The 27,444-nt window shown below is 42.6% G+C and overlaps 1 protein-coding gene across 1 annotated transcript; it reads left to right on the top strand.

The window, feature by feature from the left end:
* Positions 1 to 26,942, top strand: hal (histidine ammonia-lyase). Its single transcript, XM_021577677.2, has 20 exons — positions 1 to 306; positions 514 to 574; positions 879 to 906; positions 997 to 1,071; positions 1,410 to 1,482; positions 1,949 to 2,015; positions 2,107 to 2,144; positions 2,371 to 2,496; positions 8,501 to 8,640; positions 8,943 to 8,990; positions 9,354 to 9,501; positions 10,065 to 10,160; positions 10,397 to 10,455; positions 10,563 to 10,643; positions 10,762 to 10,827; positions 12,633 to 12,798; positions 21,831 to 21,965; positions 24,962 to 25,070; positions 26,029 to 26,098; positions 26,221 to 26,942. Exons 1-20 carry the CDS (start codon positions 60 to 62, stop codon positions 26,350 to 26,352), a joined length of 1,965 nt encoding a protein of 654 aa, XP_021433352.1. The 5' UTR covers positions 1 to 59; the 3' UTR covers positions 26,353 to 26,942.
* The last annotated feature ends 502 nt before the right edge of the window (positions 26,943 to 27,444 follow it).

Raw genomic sequence — 27,444 nt, forward strand, 5'->3', positions numbered from 1 at the left:
GCGAAAGAGCCGAGGGTCATTTTAGTACACTACACTAACCTAATCCTAACTGACGCGCCATGCCTCGCTATACGGTTCACATTCGGGATGAGTGGCTGGCCGTTCCCTGCCGCGACCCGACCTACACCATCCAGTGGCTGGGCTACGAGGCGCTCAAACGCTACACCAAGAACAAGCCGGACAACGGAGGCATCAACGCGGTGAAAGACATTCGTTTTGTCGCGAGGAGGTGCCAGGGACAGGGGCTGTTGGATGGTGATGACACCATAGAGGATGTCCTCGAGGACAATGACTTCGTCGAAATTGGTAATTAGTTTATATTCAATATATTTTATTTTGTACCACTTAGAAGGTAGCCAGAAGAACTTATTTTCTCCCTTGGAAAACTTCAGGAAACATGGCATGGTCTACAATAGAATAGGATTTTAGTGCGCAATACAATAGAAAGTCTATGTGTTTTTGTTGTTGGTAGAATGTCTATTAATATATTGATTTTATATAATCGATTTGTAGCCATCGAAGGGGATACCATGTCTCCAGACTTCATTCCGTACCAGCCTGGAGTTTCACACCTGTATCCTTCTTGTGTCACATTGAACTGCTCTTGTTAATGTCGGAATGGAATGTATTAACCAAAGTCACATTTGGATTATGAGTATAATTTGACTACAAATGTGTATCATAAAAATGCTAGAAATCTCATATTAGCTAGTCCTAAATGGAAGATAGGTAGTCATTATACCCATGTCAGAATATGTCCTAGTAGCCTGATTATGCCAGGTGAGTACTTAAGTTATTGATTGAGGCAGTATGCTGTAGTCATCGGAGGGTTAGTAGAGCGTAAATTCTGGTCCATATCCCTAACCATTATCAAACAGGACAGCTGCGTACAGAGAATCCGACGATGTGAGTATTACTGGCGTATAACACTGTCTCACATGCTATTTCATTCATATCTAATCAGTTCATAAGCAACACGCGCTTTCTTCTCTTCAGAACCTTTTCCTAGATGGCAACAGCCTGACTTCGACAGACCTGGTGAATTTAGGACGGGGTCTGTACAAGATTAAGGTCATTATTTATTTCAGATTTTCCCTGGTTATTAGATAGATATTAGATAGATATAACTATATATATAGAATAGCATATACATATATAAATAATATATGTATTTATTTTTCCATTTTGGGGCATTTCTTGGAAAAAGTAAGTTGTCTGTATTTACCCTTTTTGTAACTGTTTCAACAAAAAAACAACTTATGAACAGTTGATCACCAAAAACAGATTTAAGGTAATGATCAACAAGCTTGTAGTCTAGTTGTGCTATCATGTCCATGATGTGCTGATCCTATCATTACTCAATCTTTCTCTTCCTGTCCTCTCCTTTCCTCCTGTACCTAACCTTTCAGCTGACCTCAGAAGCAGAGAATGGAGTTGTGAAATCCAGAGAGCTTCTGGACACCATCGTCAAGGAGAACAAAGGTGAGAGAAGTTAGAATCCTTAGAATCCAAGTTAGAATCCTTAGACTCCAAATTAGAATCCGAGTTACAATCCGAGTTAGAATCCAAGTTAGAATCCTTAGAATCCGAGTTAGAATTCAAGTTAGAATCCAATTTAGAATCCAAGTTGGAATCCTGTCATGATGATTATGGAACTATTCATGTATCCATAACAGAAGAAAGCTAATCGAAAAATAAATGTATAACACTGAATAACAGTATAACACACAAATGTAAAATTGGTTATAGAATAGCATATATTATCTGTGAACCATACTGTTGACAATCCACCACTATATAATGACATTTGCACTAATTTTAACATAATATGCAATAGACTGTGATGGGTAAACACCTGATTAAAGTTATCCTGGGTGCGAGAGTGCAACAAATTGTTCACTGTCATCAGAGAATTGACCTACATGCAACCATCTTTCGCTCTCTCTAGTTGTCTATGGAATCACTACAGGGTTTGGTAAATTTGCCCGGACTGTCATTCCTGTCCACAAGCTCAAGTACAGTACTTTCTCTTTTTTCTCTGAATATTGTCTGATAAGGTGGATGCATTGTTTGCTTACAATGTGTCCATGTGTTGTATTCCCTTAGGGAGCTACAGGAAAATCTGGTGCGATCACACTCTGCAGGTTAGTGACCTAATGTATAACCGAGCTACAGGTACTAATATCTAACTGGCCCATGTGTTCCACTACCTAAAGCATGATTCATGCAAGTCTGTCTTTTTGTCATACTTGTATATTCGCTATGAACATATCCATTCTTTTCTATTCACTGGTCTTGTTTTGGGGCTCATATTATACCATACCATATTATACCATTATACCAACTTTCCGATTACGCGCTGGTGTTTAGGTGTGGGCAACCCACTGAGCCCAGAAAGGACCAGGATGTTGTTGGCTCTGAGGATCAATGTCCTGGCTAAAGGATACAGTGGAATCTCCCTGGAAACCCTGCACAGAATGATCCAAGCCTTCAACGGTAAACTCATTAACCCTGACCTTCACCTGACCTTCACCTCAGCTTCACAGCTTCACCTCAGCTTCACCTCAGGGATAGCCTACATTCCATTGATTCCATTGGTGCTTTTGGTTCTGTTGGTTCCATTAGTTATTTTGGTTCCATTGGTTTCCGTTGATTCCATTGGTGCTGTTGGTTCTGTTGGTTCCATTAGTTATTTTGGTTCCATTGGTTCCATTGATTCCATTGGTGCTGTTGGTTCTGTTGGTTCCATTAGTTATTTTGCTTACTTCGGTACAGCTGGTTCTATTAGTTATTTTGGTTCCATTGGTTCCGTTGATTCCATTACTTCTTTTGGTTCAATTTAGTTTAGTTTATTAGGATCCCCATTAGCTACTACACATGCAGCAGCTACACTTCCTGGGGTCCACTTAAAACGTGTAAATACATAAAGTACAGAACAGTAATAGACAACAACAACATAAGATAACATTACATTTGAATTTTGAATTGATTTGAATTTGAATTGATTACTCAGCCTGATACCCAGAATTTGTAGGAAACTGGTTGTAATGAATCAGACGGAGGCCCAGCTACAATTGTCAGGAATGTTTATTTAGAGAGCTCTGGTCATAATACCATGTACATTGGTTTATATACCTCACGTTTTGTCATAAATGTCCCTCCTTCTCTCAGATACAATGGCAATATATTTCACAAGCCTTCTCACATTGTCTGCCACCTGTTAACTTGTTATGGCTGCAATCCCGCTAACGGGATCGATATGACAACTACCAGTGAAAATAGAGGGCGCCAAATTCAAACCACAGAAATCTCATATTTACAATTCCTAAAACATACATGTGTCTCATATCATTTTAAAGTTAAACTTAAGCACTACAAACGATTATGTTAGGTCTCCACCAAATTATTCACTAACCTTGAATTATCTTCATCAGATGACACTCATAGGACTTCATGTTACACAATACATGCATGTTTTGTTTGATAAAGTTCATATTTATATCAAAACATCTGAGTTTACATTGGCGTATTAGATTCACTAGTTCCAAAAACATCAAGTGATTTTGCATAGCCACATCGTTTCAACAGAAATACTCATCATAAATTTAGATGATAATACAAGTTATACACATGGAATTATAGATATACCTCTCCTGAATGCAAGCGCTGTGTCAGATTTCAAAAAAAGTTTACGGAAAAAGCAACCCATGCAATAATCTGAGACGGCGCTCAGAACACAAGCCAAATTAGTCGCCATGTTGGAGTCAACAGAAACCAGAAAATACATGATAAATGTTTCCTTACCTTTGATGAACTTCATCAGAATGCAGTCCTAGGAATCCCAGGTCCACAATAAATGATTTATTTGTTTGAAAATGTCCAATTAGCTACTTTGGTTAGCGCGTTTGGTAAACAATTCCAAAGTCACAAAGCGCATCCACTATAACGTGACAAAATGTCCAAAAGTTCCGTAACAGTCAGTAGAAACATGTCAAACGATGTATTGAATCAATCTTTAGAATGTTGTTTACGTAGATCTCGAATAACGTTCCAACCGGAGAATTGGAATGACTTCAGATGACCGGTGGAACGCAGGTCCTTCCACTGTGGACGCGCATGGTGAAAGCATGGTCAACTCGTGGCAGTGGTGACTATTTCCTGTCTCATTCGACCCCCCTTCACATTAGTCATCAGACAAAGTTCTAATGACTGTTGACATCTAGTGGAAGGCGTAGGAAGTGAAAACTCATCCATATCTCGCTGTAATTTCAATGAGAGCTTGGTTGAAAATCTGCCACCCCCAGAAAAAATACAAACAGGAAGTGGAATTTCTCAAGTTTTTGCCTGCAATATGAGTTCTGTTATACTCACATACATAATTCAAACAGTTTTAGAATCTTCAGTATCTATCCAATACTAATACTAATATGCATATATTAGCAACTGAGACTGAGGCCGTTTACAATGGGCACCTTTTCATCCAAGCTACTCAATACGGGGCGCCAGGGTAGCCTAGTGGTTAGAGCGTTGGACTAGTAACCGGAAGGAATCCCCGAGCTGACGAGGTACAAATCTGTCGTTCTGCCCCTGAACAAGACAGTTAACCCCACTGTTCCTAGGCCGTCATTGAAAATAAGAATTTGTTCTTAACTGACTTGCCTGGTTAAATAAAGGTAAAATAAATCAAATACTGCCCCTGCAGCCATAAAAAGTTAAACAATCTACTAGTCAAAGGTCTCTCACCTCCATGGGTAGGGACAGAATGTCCTGTAAGGAACACAGTATTCCAGCCGGTCTGACGATAGCTCCATTCGTTTCTAACAAGGAACAGAAAGTCCTTGTTCTAATTCTTGACTAATACTACACACATTATATTCAGTATTATGATTATAATAAGATTCATACATTCATACAGTAACAGAGTAGTATTCTGTTTAGTTATAGTTCTAAGTTAAATGTATACATAATTGAGTCATTATTCATAAAAATCCCATAACCCTATGGCTAAATATTATACATCCAATCACACTTCTATTTTTATTAAAATATTAACCTGTTGCGACGAGCAAACCCGTATCCGGGAGCGTAATTATAGCCTCAAGCTCATTACCTTTACGCAACGTTAACTATTCATGAAAATCGCAAATGAAATAAATATATTGGCTCACAAGCTTAGCCTTTTGTTAACAACACTGTCATCTCAGATTTTCAAAAAATGCTTTTCAACCATAGCTACACAAGCATTTGTGTAAGAGCATTGATAGCTAGCATAGCATTAAGCCTAGCATTCAGCAGGCAACATTTTCACAAAAACAAGAAAAGCATTCAAATAAAATCATTTACCTTTGAAGAACTTCGGATGTTTTCAATGAGGAGACTCTCAGTTAGATAGCAAATGTTCAGTTTTTCCAAAAATATTATTTGTGTAGGCGAAATCGCTCCGTTTTGTTCATCACGTTTGGCTGAGAAAACCCCCCGAAAATTCAGTCATTACAACGGCGAACTTTTTTCCAAATTAACTCCATAATATCGACAGAAACATGGCAAACGTAGTTTAGAATCAATCCTCAAGGTGTTTTTCACATATCTATTCGATGATAAATCACGCGTGGCCGTTTGGTTTCTCCTCTGAACTAAATGGTAAAATGCACGCACCTGGAGATTACGCAATAGTTTCGACGGAGGACACCCAGCGGACACCTGGTAAATGTAGTCTCTTATGGTCAATTTTCCAATGATATGCCTACAAATATGTCACAATGCTGCAAACACCTTGGGGAAACGACAGAAAGTGTAGGCTCATTCCTTGCGCATTCACAGCCATATAAGGAGACATTGGAACACAGCGCCTCAAATCTGGGGCATTTCCTGTTTGAAATTTCATCTTGGTTTCGCCTGTAACATCAGTTCTGTGGCGTCAGTTTTGGAAACGTCAGAGTGTTTTCTTTCCAAAGCTGTCAATTATATGCATAGTCGTGCCTCTTTTCGTGACAAAATATCTTGTTTAAAACGGGAACGTTTTTCATCCAAAAATGAAATACTGCCCACAGAGTTTCAAGAGGTTAAAAAGCACATCTATTTTTATTAAAACTATTTCTAGTTATCCAAATTCAACCCAGCAAAGACCAGTGTTTGTATTTACATTGACTGTTCAAGGCCTACATCAGAATCATAACTCTTCTTATCAGGATTTTCGTTATAATCTTCATAAAAAAACAGTCTAAACATCAAAACAAGAGAGAACCTAAACATTAAAAATGGTCTCATCCAACATAGGCTCCTCGTATGTGAAGGAGCCGGATCCATCTGCTTGGTCTAGAGTCATGTATTCCACTAGTCCACATATCATTCCACTGGTCAGAGCTCGGAATCGGCCCGTATCTCACTATCTGTTGTCTCATCAATTTCTCCAGAGTCCTGGAAATGAGAACCTTTCACAATAAGACAGCTCAGACCAACCAGCACTCCTGTAAAGCTCCACCCCCTCCAAGAGAACATATCACCAGCCAGAGGCCAGCCCACACTTTCACTGCAATGAACGCTCACAGTGGGGAAAAGACTGGGTCAGGGAATCTTCATTAGAGAGATGACCCCAGAACCCTGTTGGTTTCGGTTCTCCTCTCTAACACTGTGATTGTTCGACAGTGTCAGTGTGTCTTACCCTTTTGCAGTGTGTGATATGAACCCAGGTAGCTCTTACAGCTATTCTCACCGCAAAGGCTGTCACCAGGAGTACTTGGTATGGCCCCTCCCAACGGGGCTGCTTCCCATCTATTCTCCTCAGGGACTGGATTGAGTGAATCACCTTCTCCTGTAATTCACCTGTAAAATCTTGGACATACAGGTTTGGTTAACAAACAGTTTCTCATTTGTTCTATCTGATTATATCTTCAACTTCTATGCCTACTTGTTAGCAATATTGGTTTTATAAGTTTATTATCCAATAGGCCACAAAGTGTCCTATCCTAGGCCCCCCTAGGCCCCGTCCTATCCTAGGCCACAACTTACCCATCCCCCCTTTGATACCTGGCTCCGCCCAGGTAACAACCTTGCCGCATCTCTAAACAATGACTTAGGTAAGATTAGTAAATGATCCTTATGTCTGACAGTATCATGTAGGAGCGCCCCTTTCATTCTCCACATGTCCAATTCTCCCTTGGGCGTCCGTTCATGTCTATCCTGTATCAATTCTCTGTCAAGTGTCTTATCTACTTTAAGAGTTATCCGTGCTGCTTTGTATGTTCTTAGATGTATATGTGCTTGTCTATTTAAACAGTAACCCTTCAGTCTCATCAATAATTTAATATATGTTGCATAGTGTGGGATACCTTATCTACAGTAATTTACCATCCCTAAGAACTGCAACTTATTTCTTTTCATAAATAATTTTAATGCTTATAAAATCACTATTTTTCTATCTCAATGTATTTTCCTGCCCTATTTGCTTAAAATATGTCCTGTCCAAACCTCAAAGGACCATATCTTCCCCTATTTATTATCGATGATGAATAGGATTTCTGTTCCTGTTGTAATACCAAATCAATAGTAGCCAATTCTAAACCTTCACAGTCAGTGTTTATAACAGAATCCTGAACCTCTTTCTTATCCTCACTAGAGTCTATTCCCCCGCTCCCCATAATTTGTCCTGTCTCAATTCCACTTTCGCCTCTGTGGTTTAAACTACAATTATGTCCAAGAGCTATAAACTCCATCATAATTCATTTACCTTGAAATCAGTATCACAAATGACCACAAATTCATTATCCAAATGGCCATCCCCTAAGGCTGATCAAACCACAAGGGAAAGTCATGATAGAGGTCAAAGGTTATAAGACCCTTTTACAGTCGTGTTCCATACTATATTAGACATATTAAAGAACCCTTTATCTAAAGAATTCACGTGTTTAATTAAAACTGTTGTTGCTCCTAGACGTGTCCACTTCACAATAACAGCACTTAAAGCTCTAGCAGGGCAGAAATATGACGAACTGACTTCAGTGCCACGTTGAAGTTGACTGAGCTCTTCAGTAAGGCCATTCTACTGCCAATGTTTGGCTATGGAGATTGCATGGCTATGTGCTCGATTTTATAGACCTGTCAGCAACAAGTGTGGCTGAAATAGCAGAATCCACTAATTTGAACGTGTGTCCACATACTTTTGTATATATAGTGTACCTCTACCCATCTTCACAACAACTTTGTCAATATGACTTGACCATGATAACTGAGCATCCAATGTTACTCCTAGGAGTAACCATTGGTTTCATATGTTATTTTGGTTCCATTGGTTCCGTGAGTTATTTTCTTCCATTGCTTCCATTGGTTCTTTTGGTTCCATTAGTTATTTTGCTTCCATTGCTTCCATTGGTTCTTTTGGTTCCATTAGTTATTTTGCTTCCATTACTTCCATTGAATTGAAAAAACAACCACAACGTTAAACAAACAGGGAAACGTTGACTGGGGTCTATCTCTCACATCTCTGATTGTCTTCTCCTTATAGCGTCCTGCCTGTCCTTCGTCCCTGAGAAGGGGACAGTAGGTGCCAGCGGAGACCTGGCCCCTCTCTCCCACCTGGCTCTGGGACTGATGGGAGAAGGCAAGATGTGGTCGCCCAAGAGTGGATGGGCCGACGCCAAATACGTAAGCCATATCACTGCATTTATTTCATGTTCTATTTTACCTTTGTGTAACCAGGCAATTCAGGGCAAATTCTTATTTATAACGACAGCGTGTAACTGTATAACTAACAAACTGATGTCACTGGAACTCCTGGATGATCGGGACATTGCACAATATCCCCAGGGAAAATGTTGACATTGGGATCAACACAGTGGTAGACTGACTACTGAGAGGTCAGATGAGAAAACATGTTTGTTTTTCTACAACCCTTGACCTTTTACATTTGCTTTCCCCCTCTTTTCCCCTTTCATCCCTCTGCCCAGGTACTAGAGGCTCATGGACTCAAGCCAATATCACTGAAGCCCAAGGAGGTAAAGCGAACACACTCATCTACTCTTTTGTTGTTCTTTGTCACTCCATGGAGCGGTTGACTTGAGTTCACACTGTGTATTTGTGTACCATTTACAACAAACCAACTTGAATCAGTTTGCAAGTGGGTTCTGATAGAACAGAATGTTCTCTGATTTTCCACAACAAAGGTGTTTAACTCCAGTCCATGAGATAGTTGTTTTGATGGGATGAGACTCCTATATTTGGCATGTCACTGGGTTATGTTGGACCACCTCTTCTTCAGTTCAGCTCTCTGGACCACAGTTGTTCGGGCTAACCCTGGTTTCCAAGGGGATGTTTGTGTGGGGATTGGGTTAAAAGCCATCTCTCTCCCCTGCCCATAGGGCCTGGCGTTAATTAATGGTACCCAGATGATCACGTCGCTGGGGGCAGAGGCGGTGGAGAGAGCCCAGGCCATCGCCAGGCAGGCGGACATCATCGCTGCTATCACCCTGGAGGTGCTTAAGGGGACCTCCAAGGCCTTCGACAGTGGTGAGACGAGACGGAGGGATGCGTGTGTATGTGTGTGCTTTCACCCAATCACCCTGGTGGTTTTCAAGGGGACTTTCCAAGCCTTTGAGCATGGAGGGTTAGTGTTCACTCTAAAGTTAGTGTTAGTTAACTGAGGCGCTCAAGGGGATCAGTGAGTGCATATAAGGACTCCCGAGTGGTGCAGCGGTCTAAGGCACCGCATCTCAGTGCTAGAGGCGTCACTACAGACACCCTGGTTCGAATCCAGGCTGTATCGCAACCGGCCGTGATTGGGAGTCCTATAGGGCAGCGCACAATTGGCCCAGCGTCATCCGGGGTTGGCTGGCATAGGCCGTCACTGTAATTAAGAATTTGTTCTTAACTGACTTGCCTAGTTAAATAAAGGTTAAAATAAAAAATATATATATACTTTGTGTGTGTAGGTGATCACTGCGTGACATACAACCACACCTTTGTCATTTTCTAGCACTTTTACCAACTGCCGACCACCATGACCGATCTAAAACGTCATGATTGAGACTGATATAGCTACGCTATGCTAACTCAGTCCTCCATCATTCTAGATATCCACGCTCTGCGGCCCCATCCAGGACAGATAGAAGTGGCCATGAGGTTCCGCGCCTTACTGGACTCAGACCACCATCCCTCAGAGATCGCAGGTGAGTGAATGGATCAGGGTGCTGTACTACCACTCCTGTTTGTGTGTGTGTGTGTGTGTGTGTGTGTGTGTGTGTGTGTGTGTCTGTGTGTGTCTGTGTGTGTGTGTGTGTGTGTGTGTGTGTGTGTGTCTGTGTGTGTCTGTGTGTGTGTGCGCACGTCCATGTGTGTGTGTGTGTGCCTGTCTTTTGGAGAAATTGGACAATAAAAGTAATGTTCTGTTCTTGTTCTTCTACAGAGAGCCATCGGTTCTGTGACAGAGTCCAGGATGCCTACACCATGCGTTGCTGTCCTCAGGTGACTTAACATAGGGGTCAGAGGTCACAGAGTTTCATGTTTAGTTCACAGAGAATCCCCTCCAGGTCAGGACTCAACTAAACCTTGTCTTTTCTTTTCATCCACAGGTCCACGGTATTGTGAACGACACAATAGATTTTACCCAGAAAATCATCAACACCGAGATTAACAGCGCCACCGACAACCCTGTATCCTTCACTGTGTGTGTGTGTATGTGTGACCAAATTATTCACCAACTATTCCCCCTGACCAAATTTGACCATTTCTACATTCTGTGCCAGTTTTATCCTTAAATGTCTGAAACAGATGGTGTTTGCAGAGAGAGGAGAGACCATCTCAGGAGGAAACTTCCATGGAGAATACCCAGCAAAGGTATCAAAAGCTTCTGATGGTCTGAGTATTTATGAGTTTTAGAACTATGTGAGACGATAAATGACATAGTATAACTAACTAGATTCAGCCGCGGGACAATTGTTTTCTGGAGCAGATGTTTGGTGGGCCGGACGGAACATAATTACAAATCATTTATAGACTGCATATTGATATAATGTTTGACTAAAACATAATCATTTCAAACCTTGCTGACATTTGGAAACGTCAGAGTGTTTTCTTTCCAAAGCTGTCAATTATATGCATAGTCGAGCATCTTTATGTGACAAAATATCGCGCTTAAAACAGGAATGTTTTTTTATGCAATTTTTTATGCAATTTTATACACATTTATAAAGTGGTGATCCTAACTGACCTAAGACAGGGAATTTTTAGTAGGATTAAATGGCTAAGGTGTATGTAAACTTCTGACTTCAACTGTATACAGTGGGGCAAAAAAGTATTTAGTCAGCCACCAATTGTGCAAGTTCTCCCACTTAAAAAGATGAGAGAGGCCTGTAATTTATCATAGGTACACTTCAACTATGACAGACAAAATGAGAAAAAAAAATTCAGAAAATCACATTGTAGGATTTTAATGAATTTATTTGCAAATTATGGTGCAAAATAAGTATTTGGTCAATAACAAAAGTTTCTCAATACTTTGTTATATATCCTTTGTTGGCAATGACAGAGGTCAAACGTTTTCTGTAAGTCTTCACAAGGTTTTCACACACTGTTGCTGGTATTTTGGCCCATTCCTCCATGCAGATCTCCTCTAGAGCAGTGATGTTTTGGGGCTGTTGCTGGGCAACACGGACTTTCAACTCCCTCCAAAGATTTTCTATGGGGTTGAGATCTGGAGACTGGCTAGGCCACGCCAGGACCTTGAAATGCTTCTTACGAAGCCACTCCTTCGTTGCCCGGGCGGTGTGTTTGGGATCATTGTCATGCTGAAAGACCCAGCCACGTTTCATCTTCAATGCCCTTGCTGATGGTAGGCTTTGTTACTTTGGTCCCAGCTCTCTGCAGGTCATTCACTAGGTCCCCCCGTGTGGTTCTGGGATTTTTGCTCACCGTTCTTGTGATCCTTTTGACCCCACGGGGTGAAATCTTGCTTGGAGCCCCAGATCGAGGGAGATTATCAGTGGTCTTGTATGTCTTCCATTTCAAAATAATTGCTCCCACAGTTGAATTCTTTAAACCAAGCTGCTTACCTATTACAGATTCAGTCTTCCCAGCCTGGTGCAGGTCTACAATTTTGTTTCTGGTGTCCTTTGACAGCTCTTTGGTCTTGGCCATAGTGGAGTTTGGAGTGTGACTGTTTGAGGTTGTGGACAGGTGTCTTTTATACTGATAACAAGTTCAAACAAACAGGTGCCATTAATAAAGGTAACGAGTGGAGGACAGAGGAGCCTCTTAAAGAAGAAGTTACAGGTCTGTGAGAGACAGAAATCTTGCTTGTTTGTATGTGACCAAATACTTATTTTGCACCATAATTTGCAAATAAATTCATATAAAATCCTACAATGTGATTTTCTGGAATTGTTTTTCTCATTTTGTCTGCAATAGTTGAAGTGTATCTATGATGAAAATTACAGGCCTCTCTCATCTTTTATATATATATATATATATATATATATATATATATATATACACAGTGGGGCAAAAAAAGTATTTAGTCAGCCACCAATTGTGCATGTTCTCCCACTTAAAAATATAAATATAAATCTGTGTACGTGACCAATAAACTTTGATTTGATATGACTCCTATACCTCTATTGTTCTCTCCCTCTTTCTGTCTCTAGGCCCTGGACTTCTTGGCTATAGGTGTCCATGAGCTGGCAGCCATCAGTGAGAGGAGGATTGAGCGTCTGTGTAACCCGTCTCTCAGTGAGCTGCCAGCCTTCCTAGTCAACGAGGGAGGGCTCAACTCCGGATTCATGATCGCACACTGTACAGCTGCTTCCCTGGGTTAGTAAAGGATCAGCTCTGACTAACGTATGTCATTACGTCTTTGGGTGACCCAGGAATAAACCCCATTGTGTGATAAAGAAGGCTATCACTGAGAAATAAAGTATTACTTAGATTTCAACACAGCCATCAACATGTATTGATCACATCTTTACTAATTCTGCAGAGGTTAGCTTGAAAGTAGTATCCAGATTCATCAGATGTAGTGATCATAGTATCCATATCCAAGCCAAAGTTCCAAAGGCCTGGTCTAATATAGTGGATAAGAGGTCATACAATAACTTTTGTAGTGATATTCCAATATTGTTGAATATTTGTTGGTCTGTGGTGTGTAATGACGAGCAATCAGACACTGCTGGGTCTGTGGTGTGTAATGACGACCAATCAGACACTGCTGGGTCTGTGGTGTGTAATGACGACCAATCAGACACTGCTGGGTCTGTGGTGTGTAATGACGACCAATCAGACACTGCACTTGACACATTTATGAAATTGCTTATTCCAGTTACTAATCAAATCAACCCAAATTTTATTGGTCACATACACACGGTTAGCAGATGTTATTGGTCACATACACACGGTTAGCAGATGTTATTGGTCACATACACACGGTTAGCAATTGTTATTGGTCACATGCACACGGTTGGCAGATGTTATTGGTCACATACACACGGTTAGCAATTGTTATTGGTCACATACACACGGTTAGCAATTGTTATTGGTCACATACACACGGTTAGCAGATGTTATTGGTCACATACACATGGTCAGCAGATGTTATTGGTCACATACACATGGTTAGCAGATGTTAATGCAAGTGTAGCGAAATACTTGTGCTTCTAGTTCCGACCGTGCAGTAATTTCTAACAAGTAATCTAACAATTTCACAGTGTAAAGGAATGTTTTATTTATTGTATTTTATTTTACCTTTATTTAACCAGGTAGGCTAGTTGAGAACACCTTTATTTAACCAGGTAGGCTAGTTGAGAACAAGTTCTCATTTACAACTGCAACCTGGCCAAGATAAAGCAAAGCAGTGCAACACAATCAACAACACAGAGTTACACAATGAATAAACAAACATGCAATCAATAATACATTAGAAAAAGTCTATATACAGTGTGTGCAAATGAGGTAGGATAAGGCAATAAATAGGCCATAGTGGTGAAATAATTACAATATAGCAATTAAACACTGTAGTGATATAGATATGCAGAAGATGATATAACCAAGATGGCGTAGCAGTGCAGACGTGTTTTGTTCGTTCTCTCGTGTACTTTTGTATTTTTTCGTCCTTTTTTGTATATATTTCAATTTTATTTTCAATCTCTTTTCCATTTTAACCTTTCTGATCTCCCCATCCCGGATCCGGGATCGTGAATACAGACTCAAGCTCATTACCATAACGCAACGTTAACTATTCATGAAAATCGCAAATGAAATGAAATAAATATGCTAGCTCTCAAGCTTAGCCTTTTGTTAACAACACTGTCATCTCAGATTTTCAAAATATGCTTCTCAACCATTGCAAAACAAGCATTTGTGTAACAGTATTGATGGCTAACGTAGCATTTAGCATTAGCATTCAGCTGGCAACATTTACACAAAAAAACAGAAAAGCATTCAAATAAAATAATTTACCTTTGAAGAACTTCAGATGTTTTCAATGAGGAGACTCTCAGATAGCAAATGTTCAGTTTTTCCTGAAAGATTATTTGTTTAGGACAAATCGCTCCGTTTTCTGCGTCACGTTTAGCTATGAAAAAACCCCTGTATCCAGGATTGTGTAAATCTATCAGCAAGCTCATTAGCATAACACAACATTAACTATTTATGAAAATCGCAAATGAAATGAAATAAATATGCCATCTCTCAAGCTTAGCCTTTTGTAAACAACACTGTCATCTCAGATTTTCTAAATATGCTTCTCAACCATAGGAAAACAATCATTTGTGTAAAAGTAGCTAGCTAGCGTTAGCATTTCGCGTTAGCATTAGCGTTAGCATCCAGCACGCAACATTAACAAAAACATAAAAGCCTTCAAATAAAATCATTTACCTTTGAAGAACTTCTGATGTTTTCAATGAGGATACTCTCAGTTAGATAGCAGATGCTCAGTTTTTCCAAAAAGATTCCTTGTGTATTAGAAATAGCTCCGTTTTATACATCACATTTGGCTACCAAAACAAATCTGAAAATTCAGTCCTCAAAACGCGAACTTTTTTCCAAATTAACTCCATAATATCGACTGAAAACATGGCAAACGTTGTTTAGAATCAATCATCAAGGTGTTTTTCACATATCTCTTCATTGATACATCGTTCTTGGACACATGCTTTCTCCCCTGAATCAAATGGTAAAGTAGAAGCAGCTGGCAATTGCGCACCGAATTCGACGCAGGACACCAGGCGGACACTTGGAAAATGTAGTCTCTTATGGTCAATCTTCCAATGATATGCCTACAAATACGTCACAATGCTGCTAAGACCTTGGGCGAACGACAGAAAGTGTAGGCTCATTCGTTGCGCAATCACAGCCATATAAGGAGAGAATGGAAAACAGAGCTTCAGAAATTCTGCTAATTCCTGGGTGATGCATCATCTTGGTTTCGCCTGTAGAATGAGTTCTGGGGCACTTACAGACAAAATCTTTGCAGATTCTGAAACTTCAGAGTGTTTTCTTTCCAAAACTGTCAAGAATATGCATAGTCGAGCATCTTTTCGTGACAAAATATCGCGCTTAAAACGGGAACGTTTTTTATCCAAAAATGAAATAGCGCCCCTAGAGCTCTAACAGGTTAAATCAATTATACCTTCCGGTAACCTGACTCACCCAATGTGATACGGAACCGCTATTATTTTCAATTTTTAGACCCTATAGCCAGAACCACCTAGCCACCAGAAGCTAACCAGCTAATTAGCTACAAGCTATTTAGTAATTGTTAGCCACTGCTAGCGGCATTTACCTTCTGCACAGACAGATACCAGCCCTTTTTTTTGCCTGGATAATACTTGCCAGCCAACCAGTATCGGACTGTTTCTCCACTACAGCGTCGGATTCCTGCCGTAAACCCTGGACCATTACTCCTGATCTTCACAGCTAGCTAGCTAGCTAGCTGCCACCGAGTGACCCAGTACCGAAGCTATCCCTGAGGCCCACCTCCCGGGCCTATTCGGTTGTTCACCCGGACTCCACCCAAACACGGCTAGAATCCACTAGTCCACCGGATCCTTGCCATGAGCTCTGGTCCTTGGCACCGCTGCTACCGAGTGGCTATAGTGGCTAACGCTCCTGCCCCGAAGCTAGCACCAGTTAGCCGTGAGCCAGGCGCATCTCCCAGCTAGCAAACTAAATTACTACAACTACAATACCTCTTTCGCCATCTGGCTTGGATCCTTTGTTGACATGGTGCCCCGCCGCACCACCACGACTAGTCTGCCGACGAATACTCCATCTGCTGTGCCTTCAACCGGCATCCGTCGGAGCAGACGCTTCTACTAGTATTTTTGTTTATCTGTCGGCCCCAGCCGCGAACTCAGGCTCTGTGTGTAGTTAACCGACCCTCTCTGCCCATTCATCGCCATTTTACCTGTTGTTGTTTTTTTAGCTGATTGCTGTTGTTGTCTTACCCGTTGTTGTCTTATCTAGCTTTCCCAATCAACACCTGTGATTACTTTATGCCTCGTTGTATGTCTCTCTCAAATGTCAATATGCCTTGTATACTGTTGTCTAGGTTAGTTATCATTGTTTTAGTTTACAATGGAGCCCCTAGTTCCACTCATCATACCTCTGATACCTCCTTTGTCCCACCTCCCACACAAGCAGAGACTTCACCCATTATAACCAGCATGTCCAGAGATGCAACCTCTCTTATCATCACTCAGTGCCTAGGCTTACCTCTGCTGTACCCGCACCCCAGCATACCCCTGTCTGCACATTATGCCCTGAATTTATTCTACCACACCCAGAAATCTGCTCCTTTTATTCGTTGTCCCCAACGCTCTAGGCGACCAGTTTTGATAGCCTTTAGCCGTACCCTCATCCTACTCCTCCTCTGTTCCTCAGGTGATGTGGAGGTAAACCCAGGCCCTGCGTGTCCCCAGGCACCCTCATTTGTTGACTTCTGTGATCGAGAAAGCCTTGGTTTCATGCATGTTAACATCAGAAACCTCAATCCTAAGTTTGTTTTACTCACTGCTTTAGCACACTCCGCCAACCCTGATGTCCTAGCCGTGTCTGAATCCTGGCTTAGGAAGGCCACCAAAAATTCTGAGATTGCCATACCCAACTACAACATTTTCCATCAACATAGAACTGCCAAAGGGGGAGGAGTTGCAATCTACTGCAGAGATAGCCTACAAAGTTCTGTCATACTTTCCAGGTCTATACTCAAACAGTTCGAACTTCTAATTTTAAAAATGAATCTCTCCAGAAATAAGTCTCTCACTGTTGCCGTCTGCTATCGACCCCCCTCCGCTCCCAGCTATGCCCTGGACACCATATGTGAATTGATCGCCCCCCATCTAGCTTCAGAGTTCGTTCTGTTAGGTGACCTAAACTGGGATATGCTTAACACCCCGGCAGTCCTACAATCTAAGCTAGATGCCCTCAATCTCACACAAATCATCAAGGAACCCACCAGGTACAACCCTAAATCAGTAAACATGAGAACCCTCATAGACATTATCCTGACCAACTTTCAATCAGGATCTCAGCGATCACTGCCTCATTGCCTGTATCCGCTAAGGGTCCGCGGTCAAACGACCCCCCCATCATCACTGTCAAACGCTCACTAAAACACTTCTGCGAGCAGGCCTTTCTAATTGACTTGGCCCGGGTATCCTGGAAGGATATCGAACTCATCCCGTCAGTCGAGGATGCCTGGTCATTCTTTAAAAGTAATTTCCTCACCATCTTAGATAAGCACGCCCCTTTCAAAAAATGCAGAACTAAGAACAGATATAGCCCTTGGTTCATTCCAGACCTGACTGCCCTTGACCAGCACAAAAACATCCTGTGGCGGACTGCAATAGCATCGAATAGTCCCCGCGATATGCAACTGTTCAGGAAAGTCAGGAACCAATACACGCAGTCAGTCAACCAGGAAAGCAAAGCCTAGCTTTTTCAAACAGAAATTTGCATTCTGTAGCTCTAACTCCAAAAAGTTTTGGGACACTGTAAAGTCCATGGAGAACAAGAGCACCTCTTCCCAGCTGCCCACTGCACTGAGGCTAGGTAACACGGTCACCACCGATAAATCCATGATCCATGAGCCTCCCCAGCTTCTCCTTCACCCAAATCCAGATAGCAGATGTTCTGAAAGAGCTGTAAAACCTGGACCCGTACAAATCAGCTGGGCTAGACAATCTGGACCCTCTCTTTCTAAAACTATCCACCGCCATTGTTGCAACCCTTATTACCAGCCTGTTCAACCTCTCTTTCGTATCGTTCGAGATCCCTAAAGATGGGAAAGCTGCCGCGGTCATCCCCCTCTTCAAAGGGGGTGACACCCTAGACCCAAACTGTTATAGACCTATATCCATCCTTCCCTGCCTATCTAAAATCTTTGAAAGCCAAGTTAATAAACAGATCACTGACCATTTCGAATCCCACCGTACCTTCTCCGCTGTGCAATCCGGTTTCCGAGCTGGTCATGGGTGCACCTCAGCCACGCTCAAGGTACTAAATGATATCATAACCGCCATCGATAAAAGACAGTACTATGCAGCCGTCTTCGACCTGGCCAAGGCTTTCAACTCTGTCAATCACTGTATTCGTATCGGCAGACTCAATAGCCATGGTTTCTCTAGTGACTGCCTTGCCTGGTTCACTTTGCAGACAGAGTTCAGTGTGTCAAATCGGATGGCATGTTGTCCAGACCTCTGGCAATCTCTATGGGGGTACCACAGGGTTCAATTCTCGGGTCGACTCTTTTCTCTGTATATATCAATGATGTCACTCTTGCTGCGGGCGATTCCCTGATCCACCTCTACGCAGGCCTCCAACTGCTCTTAAACGCTAGTAAAACCAAATGCATGCTTTTCAACCGTTCGCTGCCTGCACCCGCCCGCCCGACTAGCATCACCACCCTGGACGGTTCTGACCTAGAATATGAAGACAACTATAAATACCTAGGTGTCTGGCTAGACTGTAAACTCTTCATCCAGACTGATATTTAACATCTCCAATCCAAAATCAAATCTAGAATCAGCTTTCTATTTCGCAACAAAGCCTCCTTCACTCACGCCGCCAGACTTACCCTCGCAAAACTGACTATCCTACCGATCCTCGACTTCGGGGATGTCATCTACAAAATAGCTTCCAATACTTTACTCAGCAAACTGGATGCAGTCTACCACAGTGCCATCCGTTTTGTTACCAAATCACCTTATATCACCCACCACTGCGACCTGTATGCTCTAGTGGGCTGGCCCTCGCTACATATTCGTCGCCAGACCCACTGGCCCCAGGTTATCTATAAATCTATGCTAGGTAAAGCTCCGCCTTATCTCAGCTCACTGGTCACAATAACAACACCCACCCGTAGCACACGTTCCAGCAGGTATATCTCACTGATCATCCCCAACGCCAACACCTCATTTGGCCGCCTTTCCTTCCAGTTCTCTGTTGCCAGTGACTGGAACGAATTGCAAAAATCGCTGAAGTTGGAGACTTTTATTTCCCTCACCAACTTTAGTTGTCCACATATTCTAAGTCAGAACCGTCCAGAGTAGTGATGAATGAATAAGAATATGTACACATAAATATATGGATGAGTGATGGCCGTGCGGCATAGGCGAGATGCAGTAGATGGAAAAGAGTACAGTATATACATATGAGATGAGTAATGTAGGGTATGTAAACATTATATAAAGTGGCATTGTTTAAAGTGACTAGTGATACATTTATTACATCCAATTTTTTATTATTAAATTGACTAGAGATTGAGTCAGTATGTTGTCAGCAGCCACTCAATGTTAGTGATGGCTGTTTAACAGTCTGATCGCCTTGAGATAGAAGCTGTTTTTCAGTCTCTCGGTCCCAGCTTTGATGCACCTGTACTGACCTCGCCCTCTGGATGGTAGCGGGGTGAACAGGCAGTGGCTCAGGTGGTTGTTGTCCTTGATGATCTTTTTGGCCTTCCTGTGACTTCGGGTGCTGTAGGTGTCCTGGAGGGCAGGTAGTTTGGCCCCAGTGATGCGTTGTGCCTCACTACCCTCTGGAGACAGGATGCTCTCGATTGTGGATCTGTAAAAGTTTGTGAGTGTTTTAGGTGGCAAGCCACATTTCTTCAACCTCCTGAGTTTGAAGTTGCGCCTTCTTCACCACGCTGTCTGTGTGGGTGGACCATTTAAGTTTGTCCGTGATGTGTATGCCGAGGAACTTAAAACTGTCCATCTCCTCCGCTACTGTCCCGTCGATGTGGATAGGGGGGTGCTCCCTCTGCTGTTTCCTGAAGTCCACAATAATCTCCTTTGTTTTGTTGATGTTGAGTGTGAGGTTATTTTTCTGACACCACACTCCAAGTGCCCTCACCTCCTCCCTGTAGGCCGTCTCGTCATTGTTGGTAATCAAGCCTATCACTATAGTGTTGTCTGCAACTTGATGATTGAGTTGGAGGCGTGCATGGCCACACAGTCATGGGTGAACAGGGAGTACAGGAGAGGGCTGAGAACAAGATCAGCTGGGTGGAGATGTTGTTTCCTACCCTCACCACCTGGGAACGGCCTGTCAGAAAGTCCAGGACCCAGTTGCACAGGGCGAGGTCGAGACCCAGGGTCTCGAGCTTAATGACGAGTTTTGAGGGGTACTATGGTGTTAAGCATGCACCCATTAAGACAATTACTGTATAAACTGTTACATCCATGTGAATTGATGAGGAATTCAAAAATGGTATGGTTGAGAGGGATGAGGCAAAAGGAATCGTAAATAAGTCTGGCTGCACAACCAGATTGGCAAACGTATTGCAAATTGAGAAATCATGTGACCAAACTGCTTAAAAAGAGAGCTAATATGAATTATATTTATGTCAATCTCTCCTGGCTCAAAGTAGAGGAGAGATTGACTCCATCACTACTTGTATTTATGAGAGGTATTGACATGTTGAATGCACTGAGCTGTCTGTTTGAACTACTGGCGCACAGCTCGGACACCCATGCATACCCCACAAGACATGCCACAAGAGGTCTCTTCACAGTCCCCAAGTCCAGAACAGACTATGGGAGGCGAACAGTACTACATAGAACCATGACTACATGGAACTCTATTCCACAGTACCACATAGAACCATGACTACATGGAACTCTATTCCACAGTACCACATAGAACCATGACTACATGGAACTCTATTCCACAGTACCACATAGAACCATGACTACATGGAACTCTATTCCACAGTACTACATAGAGCCATGACTACATGGAACTCTATTCCACAGTACTACATAGAGCCATGACTACATGGAACTCTATTCCACAGTACTACATAGAGCCATGACTACATGGAACTCTATTCCACAGTACTACATAGAGCCATGACTACATGGAACTCTATTCCACAGTACTACATAGAACCATGACTACATGGAACTCTATTCCACAGTACTACATAGAGCCATGACTACATGGAAATCTATTCCACAGTACTACATAGAGCCATGACTACATGGAACTCTATTCCACAGTACCACATAGAACCAAGCAGCAGTAAAATTAGATTTAAAAAACTGATACAAATACACCTTAAGGAACAGCGGGGACTGTGAAGCAACACAAACATAGGCACAGACACATACATACACACACACACACGATAACATACGCACTATACACACACATACACATGGAGTTTGTACTGTAGATATGTGGTAGTGGTGGAGTAGGGGCCCGAGGGCACACAGTGTGTTGTGAATATATTGTAATATTTTTTTTAAATTGACTATATATTTTTTTTTAAATCAGCTTGATGGCTGAAACGTGTCTGAAACGTTACTCCTAAATGTATATCCTTATATCCTGTTTCACTTGTGTAGTATCAGAGAACAAGGTGCTGTGTCACCCGTCTTCAGTGGACTCCCTGTCCACCAGCGCAGCCACAGAGGACCATGTATCCATGGGAGGTTGGGCCGCCAGGAAAGCCCTGAGGGTGGTGGAACATGTGGAACAAGGTGGGAAACTAACCATTGATTTGGACTTGATACAGTAGATATTCATCTTTTGATTATTTGTTACTGTTGAAAAGAAGCAATATATTTTTTTAATTTACCCCATTTTCTTCCCAATTTCGTGGTATCCAATTGTTAGTAGTTACTATCTTGTCTCATCGCTACAACTCCCGTACGGGCGATGCAGTGCCTTAGACCACTGCGCCACCCGAGAGGCCCAAGAAGCAATATTTTGATACTAGATATGAATTAGATATGAATTTTTGGGCTGGGTTCACACACAAAGTGGCAAAAACAACAAACTAATTGAATTGGTTCTATCCTGGGGTGGTATTTGTCAGCGCAAGGTCGCAATTCATTGGTGAATAGTTTTTCTGACACGAGCTGTGTGTACTATATTGGTCACTAAACCTCAAAGTGATCTGCTTTTGAGCAACAGAAGGAAATAATGTATACTGATGTACGGTGCATTCGGAAAGTATTCAGACTCCTTGACATTTTCCACATTTAGTACGTTACAGCCTTATTCTAAAATTGATGAAATCGTTTTTTGCCCCCTCATCAATCTATACACAATACCCCATAATAACAAAGCAAAAATATAGTAAAAAAAAAAAAAAAATCACCTCTGTTGAACTTTGTTGAAGCACCTTTGGCAGCGAATACATCCTGGAGTCTTCTTGGGTATGACTCTACAAGCTTGGCACAAGCTGCCCAGTGACACGAGTCTACCAGACGAGCTAAATAACTTCTATGCTTCGAGGCAAATAACACTGAAACATGCATGAGAGCAACAGCTGTTCCGGATGACTGTGTGATAACGCTCTCCGCAGCTGATGTGAGTAAGACCTTCAAACAGGTCAACATTCACAAGGCCGCAGTGCCAGACGGATTACCAGGACGTGTACTCCGAGCATGTGCTGACCAACTGGCAAGTGTCTTCACTGACATTTTCAACCTCTCCCTATCTGAGTATGTAATACCAACATGTTTCAAGCTGACCACCACAGTCCCTGTGCCCAAGAACTCTAAGGTAACCTGCCTAAATGACTACCGACCCGTAGCATCACATCAACACCATTATCCCAGAAACCCTAGACCCACTCCAATTTGCATACCGCACCAACCGATCCACAGATGATGCAATCTCTATTGCACTCCACACTGCCCGTTCCCACCTGGACAAAAGGAACACCTATGTGAGAATGCGCTTCATTGACTACAGCTCAGCGTTCAACACCATAGTTCCCACAAACCTCATCACTAAGCTAAGGACCCTGGGACTAAACACCCCCCTCTGCAACTGGATCCTGGACTACCTGACGGGCCGCCCCCAGGTGGTGAGGGTAGGTAACAACACATCCGCTACGCTGATCCTCAACACGGGGGCCCCTCAGGGGTGCGTGCTCAGCCCCCTCCTGTACTCCCTGTTCACTCATGAGGTACGACTCCAACACCATCATTAAGTTTGCGGATGACACAACAGTGGAATGCCTGATCAACGACAACGATGAGACAGCCTACAGGGAGGAGGCCAGAGACCTGATCGTGTGGTGGAAGGACAACAACCTATCCCTCAACGGGATCAAGACAAAGGAGATGATTGTGGACTACAGGGAAAGGAGGACTGAGCATGCCCCCATTCTCATTGACAGGGCTGTAGTGGAGCAGGTTGAGAGATTCAAGTTCCTTGGTGTCCACATCAACAATAAACTAACATGGTCCAAGCACACCAAGACAGTCGTGAAGAGGGCACGACAAAACCTATTCCCCCTCAGGAGACTGAAAAGATTTGGCATGGGTCCTCAGATCCTCAAAAGGTTTTACAGATGCACCATTGAGAGCATCCTGACGGGTTGCATCACTGCCTGGTACGGCAACTGCTCGGCCTCCAACCGCAAGGCACTACAGAGGGTAGTGCATACGGCCAATACATCACCGGGGCCAAGATTCCTGCCATCCATGACCTCTATACCAGGCGGTGTCAGAGGAAGGCCCTAAAAATTGTCAGACTCCAGCCACACTAGTCATAGACTGTTCTCCTTGCTACCGCACAGCAAGTGGTCCTGGAGCTCCAAGTCTAGGTCCAAGAGGCTCCTAAACAGCTTCTAGTCCCAAGCCATAAGACTCCTGAACAGCTAAGCTAATCAAATGGCTACCCAGACTATTTGCATTGCCCCCCCATAGTCACTTTAATAACTCTACCTACATGTACATATTACCTCAATTACCTCGAGACAGGGGCCCCGCACATTGACATTGACTCTGTACCGGTACTCCCTGTATATAACCCCGCTATTGTTATTTACTGCTGCTCTTATCTATTTTCTTAAAACTGCATTGTTGTTTAAGGGCTTGTAAGTAACCATTTAACTGTTGTAATCAGGGTTGTTCTTCTTAATCTAAATTGGGAAACATTTACCCAGTTACTGTGAAAATGTCCTACTTCAACTGACGGTGGGTATTCTGGGTAATATGTAAATAGATATTTTTCATGCAAGAATGTTGCTAGGATTTTCTGGGAGTGGTCTAAAACTGAAATCTAGCTATTATTGGTCTATAAAACTAATCTATAGACCAAACTCCATCCCACCAAAACAGGCTGAAATTTCAGGCGATCTTTTACAAACAGCTCTTACACTGAAAGGACATTATCATCCTTTTCACAATTTCAACCTCGTACTGTGGAAATATATATACAACACAGGAGAATCACGTGTTTTGTTGATGCATTGGACATTTAAAATACTTTTTACCTCTGTCAAAAAGGAGCTTTTGTTTTTTTTGGTCTCTATTTTGGTATATTTCTATGCATTGAACATTACTAAGAAACACAAGAAAAATTGTATTAGATTTTATCCTATATAATAACTTGTATAATACTGTTGTTGATGATTCTTTTCCAATCAGAAAAATGTGTTTATTTATGTGAATAACGTGTTATTCTGAGGGTCCACAATTGGTCCATAACCTGTCTCATTTCCTCTCCCCCTCGTCAGTCCTAGCAATCGAGCTGCTAGCTGCCTGCCAGGGAATTGAGTTCCTCCGCCCCCTGCGTACAACAACACCATTGGAGAAGGTCTATGACCTTGTACGTAGCGTAGTCAAGTAAGTCAAACAGATCTGGGCAGTGTGTACACAATGTAACGCACACAACACATATCTCAGTCCCCTGAAATGATTGAGAAAGTTGGTTAATATTTATCCAATGTCCCTCTTCTTTCTGTGCCTCCTCTTCCCCTCATTATGTGCCTCCCACTGATTCGCTTCACTTCTCTGCCTCCCCCTGTTTCGCTTCCCTTCTCTGCCTCCCCCTCTTCTCCTCACCCTCTCTGCCTCGCCCTCTTCTCCTCACCCCCTCTGTCTACCCCTCTTCTCCTCACCCTCTCTGTCTCCCCCTCTTCTCCTCACCCTTTCTGCCTCCCCCTCTTTTCCTCACCCTCTCTGCCTCCCCCTCTTCTCCTCACCCTCTCTGCCTCCCCCTCTTCTCCTCACCCTCTCTGCCTCCCCCTCTTCTCCTCACCCTCTCTGCCTCCCCCTCTTCTCCTCACCCTCTTCTGCCTCCCCCTCTTCTCCTCACCCTCTTCTCCTCACCCTATCTGCCTACCCCTCTTCTCCTCCCCTTCTCTGCCTACCCCTCTTCTCCTCACCATCTCTGCCTCCCCCTCTTCTCCTCACCCTTTCTGCCTCCCCCTCTTCTCCTCACCCTCTCTGTCTCCCCCTCTTCTCCTCACCCTCTCTGCCTCCCCCTCTTCTCCTCACCCTTTCTGCCTCCCCCTCTTCTCCTCACCCTCTCTGCCTCCCACCGATTCACTCCCCTTCTCTGCCTCCCCCTCTTCTCCTCACCCTCTCTGCCTCCCACCGATTTACTCCCCTTCTCTGCCTCCCTCTCTTCTCCTCACCCTCTCTTCCTCCACCTCTAATCCTCACCCTCTCTGCCTCCCCCTCTTCTCCTCACCCTCTCTGCCTCCCACCGATTCACTCCTCTTCTCTGCCTCCCCCTCTTTTCCTCACCCTCTCTGCCTCCCCCTCTTCTCCTCACCCTTTCTGCCTCCCCTGTTCCCAGGCCCTGGATCAAGGATAGGTTCATGTCTCCAGACATTGAGGCGGTCCATCGTCTTCTTCTAGACCAGAAGGCAAGTGTGGGGTCATAATAGTGTGGGGTCATAACTCTGAGCCTATATTCATTAAATAAACAAAATGTTTTAATTTAGCACATGCTTTTATCCAAGTTTGTGTATTTTGTGTGGTTATTCAGGTGTGGAACGTGGCTCAGCCATACATTGAGAAGTATAACATGGAGCTTCTTCCTGAGTCCCGCCCCATCTCTCCTACTGCCTTCTCATTGGATCCCCCAGCATCACCACGGAAACGCATCCGACTGGAGTGAAATCATCATTGTCTGACTAAATGTATACTTTTTGTCCTCCTGTTTTTCAGACAAATGTTTTCTTCCTTCCGCAGCCCCAGCCGCTTCAATAATTATGTATTCCATGCTAGTTTTGAACAAAGAGTTGTCGGATAACATTGATTGAGGCTAGACAGGAGATTTGTAATCTTATTCGTCACAGAAACTAGATAGAGCTTGATTTAATGTATTAAACTTTATTCACAAAAGCAATATGAATTTATTTTTCAATAAATTACAATAATTTCATGCCTTAGTTATTTCATATATTCATACTTTGTTTAATAGTAATTTGGGGTACTGATTGTACACATAAATTACTATGTACTGTAGAGTGAATATTGATTTAAAGCTACAATGTCCACCTGAATAATCTAAACAGTAAATACAGTCAGTCAGTCTAAGGAAGTGGTATTATGTGTTTTTACTGGAATTTACCAACGGAAGATTTTTCTAAACAAATGTAATTTATACAACATAAGGCCTACATGTACACACTGTATTCTGCATGTTTGTGCAAAATATGTTGCATCCTTTACATTGTAGCACTGAATAAAGTCCTAATAACATGGTCATAGTTATCGTGAAATAGACATTCAACTTTCAATTCAACTCCATTGAAATTCTACAATGAATTTCCAACAACTGAATTTTTTATCACGCCCTCGCTCAAGGGGATTTGGGAGTTGGTGGTAGAACAAGCTAGCCTGGTTTACCAGTCTCTTTACCTAATCCACTCCCTGTACCCATGTGATGTGCCAAGGGACTGCTCTTAGTTTCTGCCATCTTCAAATAGAAACGTTATGTCATTAATGATGAGAACAGAGGATTTTGATACTGATTTGATCACTCACACAGCTATCGTCCCATCACAACGACTATGCAAATATTGAAACTCGCTTTTTCTCCACAGAAACATGTTGCTAAAACCAGTCTGTCCCAAATGTGCTAGCTCACTTCTAAATTCTCAAACTAAATACATACTGCAATTCCAACCACAAAACGTTTTTAGTTTCAAAATACAACAACGTGCCTAGCTAACAGCTAAATGTTTTGTTTTCGACTTTGTTATAA

The sequence above is a fragment of the Oncorhynchus mykiss genome, chromosome 2 (genome assembly GCF_013265735.2).
Source record: "Oncorhynchus mykiss isolate Arlee chromosome 2, USDA_OmykA_1.1, whole genome shotgun sequence".
Lineage (NCBI taxonomy): Eukaryota > Metazoa > Chordata > Actinopteri > Salmoniformes > Salmonidae > Oncorhynchus > Oncorhynchus mykiss.

Coding starts and splice junctions, on each gene's coding strand:
- hal (XM_021577677.2), top strand. CDS start 60: ATGCCTCGCTATACGGTTCACATTCGGGATGAGTGGCTGGCCGTTCCC. Junction 12,799..21,830: donor CTGTACAGCTGCTTCCCTGG/GTTAGTAAAGGA, acceptor TCACTTGTGTAG/TATCAGAGAACAAGGTGCTG. Junction 21,966..24,961: donor GGTGGAACATGTGGAACAAG/GTGGGAAACTAA, acceptor CCCCCTCGTCAG/TCCTAGCAATCGAGCTGCTA.